The 13,699-nt window shown below is 46.0% G+C and overlaps 2 protein-coding genes across 8 annotated transcripts in view; one reads left to right on the forward strand and one right to left on the reverse strand.

The window, feature by feature from the left end:
* Window positions 1–12,386, forward strand: part of B3GAT1 (beta-1,3-glucuronyltransferase 1) — a 41,893-nt gene extending 29,507 nt beyond the window's left edge. For all 6 annotated transcript variants that reach the window (XM_026099236.2, XM_026099234.2, XM_026099235.2 and 3 more), the window contains 3 exons: window positions 893–1,189; window positions 8,642–8,760; window positions 10,010–12,386. In XM_026099236.2, coding sequence (XP_025955021.1) covers window positions 893–1,189; window positions 8,642–8,728 — 384 coding nt within the window. In that variant the 3' untranslated portion in view covers window positions 8,729–8,760; window positions 10,010–12,386. The remainder of the gene's footprint in view (window positions 1–892; window positions 1,190–8,641; window positions 8,761–10,009) is intronic.
* Window positions 12,387–12,949: 563 nt separating this feature from the next.
* LOC112982676 (beta-galactosidase-1-like protein 2) overlaps window positions 12,950–13,699 on the reverse strand; it is a 28,676-nt gene continuing 27,926 nt past the window's right edge. For both annotated transcript variants that reach the window (XM_064524297.1, XM_064524296.1), the window contains one exon: window positions 12,950–13,663. In XM_064524297.1, coding sequence (XP_064380367.1) covers window positions 13,577–13,663 — 87 coding nt within the window. In that variant the 3' untranslated portion in view covers window positions 12,950–13,576. The remainder of the gene's footprint in view (window positions 13,664–13,699) is intronic.

Raw genomic sequence — 13,699 nt, forward strand, 5'->3', positions numbered from 1 at the left:
AGCAAGGCTGAGCCTGCCAGCAGGACGGGACAGGGCACTGGGGGTGGGCAGACGGACTGGCATTCCAATCATTTGCGTTGGCAGGTGCAGGCATCTGAAGCGTGCCCCGGAGGTTCCTACCTATTTCTGTTGGCTCTACAGGGAATAGAGGCATCTCACCTTGTTTCTTTGCGTAGCAGGACCAGCTCCAAAGCACTGTCCTGTGTGCAGGGGGCTTCCGGAGGGGCTGTGCTTCTCGGCTGTCCCTGAGGTTGTGGGCTACAGTTGTGGTGCTTCACTCCAGAAACTCTTTTAGCTTTACTGTGGCTCATAGATCAAGATTATAGCTCAACCTCCTTAGCTTTCAGAGAAAATACCTTTATTCCTAGATTTGCCAATCCCAGTTTGCCAAGTGGCCTTGGAAACGTTGCTTCCCTTCTCTGTATCCTGGCTTCCCCAGCTGTTCGCATGGAGGACTGATGCCCCACAGCTCTGAAGGCCTGTGAACAAAAAGCCACTGTTAAATCTCAGTTATGTTTATTATTGGTAGCTTTGTGCCTAGTACTAAACTCATGCTTCGCCTCTGTGGTTGTCCACTAGTATTGCAGTTGTTAGCTGCCGCTTTCCAAACGGCTCTGCTACCATTCTCCAACCCAGGGATGTGCATCCTGGTACGGGTGAGTAATGAGCAGGAGCTCTGTGGCTTGGTCCAAGTCACAGAGGGTGTCTGGGAAGATAATGCAGCTCTTAGCTTTAGCACTGATGCGGTTTGGGGTCGGGTTGAAGTTTGAGTGCATTCCTCTCCTTCAGGCCAGTGAGCAAGTTGGAGTTGTGCTGTTTTGTGTGTTGAAAGTTGCAGGTAACTGATCCTTCTGTGTGCACCCACCACACCCTTCTCTCTCCTTGCCTCCAGATGCGCAGCACCAGAAAGGTGTCAGTGTGGCCAGTAGCCTTCGTCGGTGGCTTGCGCTATGAGTCACCCAAAGTGAATGCTGCAGGGAAGGTCTATGGCTGGAAAACTGTGTTCGACCCCCATCGCCCCTTTGCTATAGACATGGCAGGGTTTGCCGTGAACCTCAGGCTGATTCTCCAGCGATCTCAGGCTTACTTCAAACTGCGAGGAGTGAAGGGAGGCTACCAAGAGAGCAGCCTGCTGCGGGAGCTAGTGACCCTGAATGACCTGGAGCCCAAAGCTGCCAATTGCACCAAGGTACGGTCTCCTCCTTGTACGTGGAACGCAAGGATGCGACGATAGGACCAAAGCCCCTTTCAGTCTCACTGTTCAGTCACTTGTGCTCTGCGTTTCAGGAGAATGCTCCCTGTACGCAGAGGAGCCAGGAATGGGCAGTTATGTATTTAATTGTGTGATGTGAGGTAGGCAGTTGTTTTTGTTTGTTTGTTTGTTCGTTTGTGTTTGTTTGTTTTTTTTAGTTGCACGCTGCTAGAGGCTGCCATAGGCCTTGAAATACAGTGGCTTCTCCTCCCTATAACTTTTCCTACTTGTTACATTACCTCTAGATAATATCCTTATTATTTTCATGATTGGCTCTTCCATGGCCTTGCTAATCCCCTGGGGCAGTGAATTCCATAGGTGAAATGTAGGTCATTTGTTTTAAGTGAATCCTGGAGAAGGGTTCTGTGCTGCTGTGATAAGCTGGCATCATATCAGATTTGGCCCGCTGGACTTTGCCTGAACTGTGAGCCAGCTGTGTCAGGCCGCTCTGTTTTCTGGCTGCAGGGAAGGAGCATTCGCAGAGTCACTGCCTTCTTGCAGAGTTTGTTGCCTCCTCCCTCCTGGCATACGTAGAGTATCGCCATAGTTGTCCACAACAACCTGGATCTTTATGTGCTAGAAATAACGTAGATATGTTTTCCTGCCCAGGGTATTGCTCTGAGCCCTAGGAGGCTGCCGTGTATCTTCCTTTTGGGAGTATTTTACTACTGTCAAATGACTGTTAATTGTTTGCATTAACACATTGCCTAGGAGCCACCAGGTCATGATGCAGGACCCCTATGTGCTAAAAAATGTAGAAACACAGAGCGCACTGATAGTTCTTGCCCTAAAGACTTCCCAGTCTAAGATGAGAGCCAACAGATGGATATCTATCTGGAATGACAGGGGAGCATGCGAGATGCAATGAGACAATGCTGGTTAGCCTGACAGGCATCAGTTGCAGCGTATGAGTAGCGGAGGTGTTTTCAAGTGCTTTTGAAAGCTTTGCGACTGGGTCCACTGAGCACCGGAGCCAGTGGAGGGCATCCCTCTGGGATCACCGACTCGGTAGCGGTCTCGCTCCTTGTCTGTAACAGGGAGACACCCAGTCTGACTTAGGGAGTTTTTATTGCTTAATTATCCCAAGAGGATTTTTATTTATTTATTTATTTTTACAAAAGAGCTGTTACTGCTGACAGACCCAGTGTTGAACCCACGTCTCCATCCCCTTTGGGGACAGGAACAGATTTTGAATAATAATCTGTGTCTCTGTTTTCCCTCTGCACTGCCCTGTGGCCCCCAGGCAGGGAAAGACAAGGATCTTGGAGTTCAGCAGTGCTCAAGCAGGGAGTCCAGGAATAAAGAAGAGTAGCTGAGGGAGAGAAATGGCTTTGTATATTATCTGATACCTGCTGTGGCTCATTTTTTATATCCACATGTCTGTGGTTACAGATGTCCAGTATTGGGATAAACAATACAGATGGTCTCCCAAGGATGGGAAAAGAAATCGAATTAAAATTAGATCTCTGTTCTTGGACACTGTGTCAAACGCTTTCAAAAGCCCAGCCCAGGAGAGGCTGACATGGATTGCTTATCTCCTGTGTGTGATTTGCAATTCTCTCTGTTTTTCATTGAAAAGCATATGATTAATGACAGCACCGTCAACTTCAGGTGAAGTGAGGATAAGGAAGGTGGTGGGTTGGGCCGTCATTGCATTGGAAGACTTGCCCTGCAGGACTTCTCCTGGACTGCTTTGTACATGTCCCAAGGTCTAGCAGTGTAACTGTGGACATCTTTTCCAGATCCTCATCTGGTTTAGAGCTGAAAGCTTTTTCCTTTAAGGAGCTCTAGGTTTGCCTTGCTATTAGGTATATGTTCCTCCCTCCCTCACTTCTTACCGTCTTACTTCCTAACAAGAAAACACTGGCTGGAAATAAGTGTGTTTCCAGTGGGACAAGGGAGACGATCAGGATGCTTTCAGGGTGATGTGCAGAAGGGCAGAGATGTTCAACACAGGGCAGATGCTCCATGGCTAGTTATGCATTCTTTAGTATATTGTCTGTGCTGTAAAATAATTATCAGGAGGCTTTGTGTTAAAAGGCTGTGGGTGGGAGATGATGGTTATGGTAGGACATGGAGGAAGGAGAGGAAGGAAGAGATGTTTCCAGGCCAGAGGAAAAAAACAGTGTCGTCAAGCTGCCACATCAGTGCTGTCACGCAGGAGCTGCAGGTCAGAGCTGAAGAGGAAGCAGGAATCTCTGGCCAGGATTTGAAGCAGGCTGCATTTCTTTTTTTTGGCTAGGCTGTGGGGATCTCACAAGGGTCCTTGTTGTGAACTGAATGCTCTCCACTCATGGCAAACTCTGAGTGCAGCTTTTGCACTTTGCACTTTGCCTTTCTGCTTTTAGCTATTGCCAGCAGCCTCCATTTCCCAACTGCTGCTTTGCTCACCCTGCTGACGGGGAGGAGGGTCCAGGCAAGCAGCAGAGGAAGACAGAAGTAGGCTGTGGTCCAGGTGCTTTTTGCCCCGATACCAAAGCACAGACCCCTCTCGTTCTGCCAGTACGCTCCCAGGAGTTGTCTGGATTTGCTTCTGTTTAGCGTAACTGTACTCCCGTTTTGCAGTGAAATTTACATTAAAGATGATGATGTCTGCTCAGATACAGTGGTTAAGGGGGACCAGAGAAGCAGGTAAGATAAGCCTAGACATCTCTTCTCCAGAAATGCTGCCTTGCCTGTGCACAGTGCTGGTATTCACTCTGTAACGTTCATCTGACTCCAGCCCACAAACGCATACTCCTGCAAAAAGCTTAAGTTTTGGCCAAGGACATAAATCCTATTTAACCTCCCTGATTTGAGATCTGCCCAAAATGAAAGGGAAAATGAAGGAAGTCAGTATTAATTGCACAGGAAAATGGAGTTAGCCCTCTCCATCAGGAGCGAAGGCTTGGTTTATGTTGCGGTTGTAAGGAAACAAGGCTTTGCAAGCGTGCTCTGGATTTCTGTGTTCTGCGGCTTCTGCATTCCTCTCCACCCCCCCCCAAGCAAAAAAAACCTTTCTTGAATACATTGACACATTATATCTGACAGTGTAGGGGTCTAGGGAGTTCTGTGTTCCCATGAGGTTGATGTAATTGGGCTGTATCCCGCTGCCTGTTTTCTATTAATGCCTGAGGAAATACTGCAGCGTGCTCCGCCAGAGAACTCTTAAAGGAGTGAGACCTTATGAATGGCTCAGCTACTCAAAAAGCCTCAGCTGGAGCTGGCACAAGAGGCCTGCCCGGAAAATACAAGGCCATAGTAAATGAGGCATGCCTTGTTGCAGCTGCTCTTGGATCTGCTTGTTTTTCCAGGGAGTTAGGTGTAGATATGTTTCTTTGGGTGAGGCAGGCTTTTGTGCACTGGAGTGGCCTGGGTAGCAATTCAGCAGGATTTAAGCAGTGGCTGAAAGAAGTCATGCCTCCTCCTTCGCCATCTCATGTCTGAGTCTGACCTAAAATTAAACCTGTGGGTTTGCAACTCGGTGTTTAGGTGCATGTTGCTAAAGGGAGTTGGCTGGAAGCCTTGCATGGACAGGGAAAGGCTGTCTCTGAAAAGCCTAGCGAGAGGCGGAGTGGGCAGTGTTAAATGCCACAGTCAGTACTGCTGGTTGCTGTGAGAGACCCAGGCTAGAGAACAAGGGGCACAGAGAGCTGTCCTCTGAGTGCCCGGACCACAAACCAGCCCTGGGGCGACCATGGGTCTTGGAACCAGCTCTGGGGGGGGGAATAAATCCCTGTGGGTATGGAGGAGACGGAGGCCTCGGCTCCTGCAGCAGCTGGCAAACGGCACAGTGAAGGGAGACCGGACCTGGCAGCTTTGTCATGTCACCAAGCTAAAATAGCTCAAATGGCTCAAAATGGGAGGAGGAGGGAGGGAAAACTTCAGCTCAAGGCAAGAAAGCTTGAAAAGGAATAATTCACTTCCTCCTGATTTTATCCTGTGGTGCTACATATGATAGGCAGGAGAATTAGCTCCACAAGCTCTTGGCGTACTTTCCCTTTCAGGGCAAGCAGCGGGGTACAAGTGGAGCAGATCCGTCCTCCTTTTGGTTAGCTGGTTCCGGAGATGGGGCTGCTGCATGTGTTTAGGTTTGTGACCGATGGTTTGCAGTGAGCGTTCGTATCCTGGCTGCTGTGTGAGAGCACCTTGTTTTTCTGGTGGTTTAGCTTCATGCGTGCACCACTGAAGACACCAGTGCTTGAGCTGCTGATTTTTATGACGGACCTGCCGAACTCGGAGGATTCTTTTGGATTGGTCTTGTCCTGATTAGTCACCAGAACTGCCGTGCCATTGCCAGCTCCTGTATCACAGCTGAAAGCTGTGGTTTACATCAAAGTGTTTGGGTTTGCAGCACGCTCTGCCTGCACTGCTCCACAGTAGACCTTCAGATCTCTACTGCAGCTGCGATAGCTCAGATTAGACCATTGTAACCCTTATTTTCACGTGGTCGCGTAAGCTTTGCCTGTAATGCTTCCTCAAAGCACAAATCTTCAAGTTGGTGTAATCACACAGTTGAAGAATACTGTTTGAGCTCTGGCTCATTTAATAGCAGTGCAATTGTGGCTATGATTCTCTAGGCATATGAGAAAAGCCAGGGTTGCAGGGAGAAGCAGTTGTTATTTGTTATACCAATGAGCGTGCCTTTGGGAACAGGAGGCCTCTATCAGGCCTAAGGGACCCTGCAGAAATCCAGTTAAGCACAAGCTGGGAGGAAGCAAGTCTGTTGTTTCAGCTTGGCATCTTTTTCTTCATGTTTGTTATGTAGTTTCCATTTCAAATAGCAGTTATTGATATCCTCCGTGGAGGGCTTGCGTGCTTGCAATCTTATGACCCCCCCCCCCAACTGCTGGTCAGCTTGCCTGTTTGCTTTGTAATTTCCTGTTAGAAGACAGTGAAGAAGTCTCCCATGCAGATGAATCCCGCTAATCTCTTCGCTCTGGTTTGATTGCTGCGATTCTGAGTGGCGGGGCGGTACCTGACTGGAAGGGGATTGCAGGCCTAGGGATTCTTAAAGGAGACTCCTTCTCGGGACCTGCCGGAAAACACTGCTCAGCGGGAGTCAGATGCTTGGTCTCCCGCACTGTTTACTCTCATGCAAGCTGTACTTTTTGCACAAGCCAGAGCTTCCCTGAGACGTAAACCAGACACTGCTTGTGGAAAAAAACAAGCAATTGGCTGAGAGAAGAAGCAGGTATTTCTGTACTAGATCGTGATCTCCCTCCCGTATTAAAGAGCATAGTGTGAAAAATGGTAGAAGCTGTTGTGTCAAGCCTCAAGCTCTTAAAATTAGTCCCATTAAGTTCTGGTTTAATAGAACTGTCTGTCTTTTTTGGCAGTTGGATCCAACAATTTAAACATGGGATCCAATTTAAAAGCAAGGCTCTTAATCTGTATGTTTGGTCTTCTGCTTGTGGCGTATTTGCCTTAGAGGTTAAGAATTATTTAAGTGCGAGTCCCATTCTTGGCAGAGCGTGGCTCTCGGCCATCAGCAGGGGTGACTGTTTGAGTGTGGAGAAGGAAAACAGTTCATATCTGCTCCCACTGGGGAAGAGAATTGGCTACAGGATTTTTTCTAGCACCTGGACTGCATTAAGGTTTATGTATTCTGTTTGTTGGATGAGGAGCCCATAACTGATGCTTACATAGCACTGAAAGCCACTCACACAGACCTGTTTGTTTTTGCCTTTTCATAGGAAAGTAGAACAGTAATTGCAGCAGTGTTGCTGCAGTGGGTGAGCAGGACTCTAATAAAGGCTAACTTTGATGAGAGGGCTCTGGAGTGGTTGTGGGGGAGCAATGAAATGGTTTTTTGGACCCACTCCAAACAGCGGTTGGTCTCTACTGCCGTAGTATTAGCAGGCTAGATTGAGCTCTGCACAGGAGGTGACCGCTGACATCAAAGATGAATTTGGTCAAACAGCTTCTCGGGAAGGTGGGGGTGCTACTGTTTAACCACAAGGGTTTGAGAAGTGCTTTGTCCGTCCTTTAGAAGTGAGCCTGCCCTCATTTTTCAGAAAAGCAGGGACTGGGGATGAAGTGTTTTGCAGATACTTGGATTAAATGTGCAGAGTATTGTCATAGCAACAAGAGGGGAGCCCTGCAAGGTAGGAAATATCAATGCGAACAGGTGAAGGGAAGCAGGAAACTGTAGCTCTGAAGGGATAAAACTGCTCCCAGCAATGCAGGTTCTAGGAGCAAAGCAGTAAGTATAACTGAGTCTCATGAGGGGAGAGTATTTAAACAGCTTCGAGAACTGTCTGTGCCAGCAGTATGGCACAGCTAGTAGAAACTATTTACCTATAGCACTCCCCCCCCCCCCCGCAAAAATGTTAGACACCTTCTTTATTTTTCTTCCAGTTCTCTTTCACAGATGTTATCTGTATTAAACTTTGTTGCTAAGACTGAGGAAAGGTTTTAGTAGAAGTAATGGTCCTGATGTGCTTCATTTCTGTTTTAATTAAACTGGAGAAGGGTTTTTAAGTGATGCAACATTCTGCACCAGGTACTGAGTAGTGGATGGCAGCGTGGGGTCAGCATTGCAAAGGGAGAGTGCGTAGGACTTTGGGAGTGATATGGTAAACTAATGCTTGCTGGGTCATGCAAGGGCCACGTGCAGCCCACAGCCAGGGGGAGGAATGGCGTATTCTGTAACTAGCTTGTGCATCTCGGAGCTCTCAGACAGCAGAGAATGCAGGAGAGAACCAGAGTGGGAGGGAGCACTTCTCAGACCAGAGTTGCTCTTAAGTCCTTTCTAGGGTCTTGAAAGAATTATAAAAAGTAGAAGAAATAATAGCAAGGTTAGAGAGCAGAATAATGTCTTCCATCTAATAATGGATTTTCAGGGACACACTGAAGAATCGGTTTTAGTATTTCACACAACTCATGGCAAAGATGGTGATCAGAACAGCTGGGGCTCTGTAGGACTGTCTCTTCCCTCTAATGCATGTGAGTCACAATGTCACCTGAAGTGGCAAGGAATTGTTTTCCACTCTGAGTCTAGCAAATAATTCCACACTGGACAAGGTTGTAGTAACATGATAACCAAGAACCAGAGTAAAGAACTTAGTCTATAGGGAAACCTGCATTTGATTCTCCAGTGATGAGGGAACAGCCTTACATTAGCAAAAAGGTTGATGAGCCTTTCGAGGAAGATGGTTGATAACTACATGGAAGGAGCAGGTTAATGTCCCAAGACAGTACACTGTAAAATGGGTAATTTCTGTGCACTGAGCATTTTGGATTTCACTAGGCCTGGCTAAATGAAGTTTTATGCAAACCTCCTTTCAGCTGTGAATGCACCATTAGGCTCCAGGGTAGATGGTTAAATTGCACTATTGATTTAATGGGCAAGAGTATTTGTTAGTGCAGTGAAGAGATGCAGCTAATGACTTCTCTTGGTTTCTTTAGATTTTAGTCTGGCATACAAGGACAGAAAAACCTGTGCTAGTGAATGAGGGGAAGAAAGGATTCACAGATCCCAATGTGGAAATCTGACCGTGCATGGCTGAGCGGAGACCAACATCAAGGTATGAGCTCAGACTTTTGAACTGCAATGAGAAGGAATAAAAAAAGGAAAATACTAGCCAATGATAGGAAAAAGATAAGAGCTTTTTTAAACGTGCTTTTCAATTTCCCTTTTTCACATATCAGTCCTTCCTTTACTGTAAAACCTCTTGAGACCATTAATGAGACTCTCTTATTTTTCTTATCTTTAAGATAAGCTACTAAAGGGGAAATACCTGGTGACAGGTTAGGAGCGGTGGGGAGAAACCCAGCAAGTGAGAGTTTAAGCAAAACTTACATTATTTAAAAAATATAGTCTAAACAAGGTTGTCTTATTAATTTTTCTAATACAGCTAAAGCACAAAGGTGAAGGATGTGGATTCACTTACCTAAAAAGCCTGAGGAAAGTTAAGGCAGTATCAGTTAAAGCATTTTTAAGTCATGCAGAAGCTTTCACTGAGGGGAGAGTTTCCACATCAAAGGCACAGAAAACTAATGACAAATAAGGGATGGTTTGGATTAAACCCCCATACGAGGCATCATGTATTTGTTTATGTAAGCTGAGCCTGTAGTATCTTCTTCAGTGGAAAGGAGGAAAGAACATGCACATTGACGGCTGACTTCCTGCTCATTTGTTCATGCTCCCGTTTCTCACCTTTAATTACCTGAGCATGCTGATGCATCTTCTGCATCTCTGCAGTGCACTCTGCAGTTGGTTTGCCACAGTGAAGGATAAGCTGTTCTCTTACAGGTGCATCTAAACTATGTTGCACTCCTCATTATGATGGAGAAAAAATATATGCACAACTCGTTTAACTAGAGTGTAGAATCAGGCCTGGAGGGGGGAGAATGTTGCTGCTTGTTCTCTTTTCCTCTCAAATACAGAGACGTAAGAGCAGCAAAGGATACGGGAAAAGGGTAGAGTTGCTTAGCAGTAGTGTATTTTTAATAGTAATGAGCTCCCTATAGCACATTCCCTCAGGCCAACTGGATGGAGCCTTGTGTGCTGCAGTGGCCTGCATTTGCGGCCTGTTGGCAGGACAGCAGAGGAAAGCCTGCACTGCATATTATCTGCGCTATATATAGCGGCTTTGCAGAGAAGCCATCACTCTTCAGTGCTGTCACAACTGCTTTTCACCAACGCCCAGTTGCCTAGCAGCCGTAGTCACAGAACCGCATTCTTGGATGGGTTTTGGGATAGTTCCAAGGGGTGGCAGCTAGCTGCAGAGAGGCAGAAGGATCATATGCATGCTTGTTCTGTCTCTGTTGCAGAAGATTTCTTCATGCACAGCCTGCAAGGCTCCTCTCCACAGCATCCAGCCAGCCAGACATGCAGTAGCCAGGACCTCTCCTGACTTCCAAGAGTTTAATCGTACTGAAAACAAGCAACACTGCATACATAAACTACCCGGAATCCCCTGCCCTTCCTCCTGGACTCTGAGCAGAACCAGATGCTCTGGAGCTGGAGAAAAAGCACAGAAAAATATAGGACTGACGTCAACTTCAGTACAAGACCAGCAGCCTCCCGAGATGCTTGGTTTGGGAGAAGTGCATGCAGGGCATGATGCACTGAAGAGGAGGCCCAGCTGGAATGGTAGTCTAGACTGAGGGGGCTGGTTTCACAGGACCTGAAAGCAAGGGTGAGAATGCCCACAGGAGTGTGTTGGCCCCTGACGACTCATTTTTCCTGAGACACACGTACCTTGTGGCTATGTGTGCAACAGCCTAAGCAGCTCTCTGTTCATGGAGGGGACAGCTGCCTTCTGAGATGGCACCTTAGCCCTTAATTTTAAACCTACTTTAATCAGTGTTTATTACATTGCACAAGACAGGAAGGTTTTGGGGGAGGGTGAAAAGCAAGGCAGGTTAAACAAACCTATAAGTATTTCTGTTCTCTTTGTACCCCCTCTCCTTTCCCTTTAGTAGTTTCATGGCTTGGAGGGCATTCTGACATATCTCTCTGTTCCTGGATTGAGTTATATTTACAGAACACGGTTCTCTATTCACACACGCTAAAATAACTAGAGGTGGGTTTCAGTGAGATTGTTGTGGCCATACACCGTAATATTTCATCCAGGCTCAGATCTTGGTTCTTTCTAGCCCTAATTTGGTTCATGTGAGCATTAGGTGTGGGGTTCTCTGAAGGGTGCTCCTACAAAAAGCCAAATTTCCATGCTTTAAAAAAATAAATTGCTATAACTAGGGGTTAAATGATAAAAGCTGATTTTAGTGCATTTAACATTGAACTGGAATGTGTCCTTCAGCCCCAGCCCCTTTTTCAGGGCCCTGCCATACTACCACAGAGCTAGTGGCATGAAAAGCCACGCTGGAGCAGTTCAAGAATTAACTTCTGATGGATAGAGCAGCACCCTTGTAATGGGGATCCTGTGCTTAGTGCTCTGTTTCTTCAGCACCTGGCTTGAGGTAGGTTGAAAAACTATCCAAGTAGAACATTAGTTGCCTCTTCCCTGTTCTCTAACATCAAGGATCTGAGAGAGCATTGATGAAGGGGTTTTCTCTGATGAAACTGTATTTTGCTCCTCAGTGAGACACATGACTGAGCAATGCAGAAGAGGAACCTGGGTGCTACTACCTTGGTTGACTCAGTATTTGAGATTGACAAACTTGCTGAGGAAGAAATTAAGGTATAATTTACCCCTTCTCCCCACCTCCAATCCCTTTAAAAAAATCTTCCCTCCCTCCCCCCTCTTCGTAGCTGTTTCCAAACATTTGATCAACCTACACTGTCCCAATTCTTTCAAAAAGGTCTGAAGCACAATTTTACCTTTGAGTTAAGGGAAAATGTAATTCTGGAAAGAGACTCAGTTATTTTTACCCCTTAACAGATACAATTATTAAAATACTATAGAATTGATTGTTAGCTTCACAGTGCAGAAGTCTCCCCTTAGACTAATGACATTGTGTATTTCCTAATATTTAAAAACCCCCCAGCTTTTTGTAAGTTATTTTTTCCCACTGTGTATCAAAATCATTGGGGAAAAGTTGCATTCTTTAGATCCCAGTCATGGAAGCCTTGCTATACAGCCTTTACGAAAATGTTGTTAGAGGCAATGGCTGAAACGCTACTTGGAGAGAAAACATTTGATGCTACTTGTCGCCAGCTGCACTATGGGATCAGGTATTGTTATCTTGTATTAAAGCAGTAGCTCTCTGCATTCAAGCAGATTTATTCTATTATTGTACTAGCATCCCAAGTTCAGTTCAGTCTGCGTACTCTAGAGTGGAAAGAGATATTTTTAAAGGAATATGAAGTTTTCATGCTACTCAAATAGTTTCCAACTGATGTCCTCTTCTAGCTGCATGTTTAGTTCCACTAATGTTAGTTCTAGTCCCTGCTGGGTTGCAACCTTCCCTCCTTGGAAGGAAATAACTTTCAGAAAAATGGAGAGGATCAAGTCCAAAACACAACCCTGCATATACGCTCCACTCTCCTCAGAAAATTGGTCACACAAGCCTGAGCCCTTCCAGCTTGCATGGCGGCTTCCATGGTCCTTGGGAGCAGAGATACATAGGTTTAATAAGACCAGCTCTGGCCAGGATGGAGTGTATTACAGCTGCACTGTCTGTTCTCAGTTTTAAATAAACTGTATTTAAATTTGTTAAATAAAATTAAGTATGGTTTTTAAGAGCCAGAATCCCTTGCGACTTCATTATCAGAGCCAGTGCATGTGTTTGGTGTTTCTCTCACAGCCTGAATCCTCTGGTTACTGGAACAGAAAGCTAGAGGGGCTGAGCGACTTGTCAGTGATTCTGAACAGATTCACAGCTTCCTCTCCCTAAAGAGATGGCAGCTCCTCAGTGACTGCGGAGCTGGTGAGTTAAGCAAAATGTCATATTTTCCTAAATCACTTGATTCTGTTTCAAGACACAAAGTTTACAAAAAAAATTTAAAAAAAAGATCCCCCTCCTTCTTCCCCCCCCAGATTTCATAGCAGGTTTAACTGGAAAGTATGAAAGCTCTCCCATTTGCAACTCTGTATGCAACCCCTTTACTTCTTCCACAGCCAAAATCTGATCCCTGGTCATTTACAAAGGGGAATTTCATCTTTAGGTGCTTTAAAATGAGAGCGGGATGGAGGAATACCTGGAAGACTAACTGGTCCTTTTCCCCTCCTGCACCTCCTCTTTGGAAGTTCTCCCTCCAGCCTGACCTGGAGCAGAATAGTAATTCTGACAGAGGACAAAACACAGTTGACTTTTTAGAACTTTTTTTTTTTCTGAGAAAGAGAGAGACAACCTCCATATTAAAACTCAGTGGAAAAAAGCTTGAAGTTAACTCATTTGACATCCAACCTGGCTTCCAACAAGTAAACAAATAATGGCCTCTTTGCAGAGCAAGCTGTTTAATTCTGCCTGGAAGCGCAACAAAATGGTTTTCCACACCTGGCTGCTCATGTGTTCATCAACTATTTTCTCCCTTTCTAATTATAAAAAGGAGGAGGCCAGTAGTAACACATTTTTAAAGTCACTGGAAGCTGGGCTCAGACTTCAGTTCAGATGGCTTCAGTTCTTTCTCTCTCCTGCCTCCAGCACCCTTTTACTCCCCCACATTCACCAGGCTGTCCGTAACATCATGCGCAGCCATCCAGGCTCTGGGCCCTCTGTAGCGCAGGGAGATGAGCTTCCACATCCATCAACAAAACAACGGACTCTGCTTCCCTGGGGGCCTGTTCTCCCTTTTCTGATCTTATTGCCAAAGAGCAAATCCTTTACCTGGGTCTAGTGGAAATTAACATGCCCAAGTGCCTGGGCCATTGTGTCCCCAGACATGCAACCATGAATATCCAAGATGAACCAAACATGGAAAAGAAGCTTTCATCAGTCCACATACTGGGTCCTTCCTAAATAAGGTATGTCGACAGACTGTATTATCCGGCCTGCAGTTCGCTCTTCAAAAATGATAATCTGCGGAAGAGAAAGATAAGCAAAGTTCCTTCATAC

This window comes from Dromaius novaehollandiae, chromosome 21 (assembly GCF_036370855.1).
Source record: "Dromaius novaehollandiae isolate bDroNov1 chromosome 21, bDroNov1.hap1, whole genome shotgun sequence".
Classification (NCBI taxonomy): Eukaryota; Metazoa; Chordata; class Aves; order Casuariiformes; family Dromaiidae; genus Dromaius; species Dromaius novaehollandiae.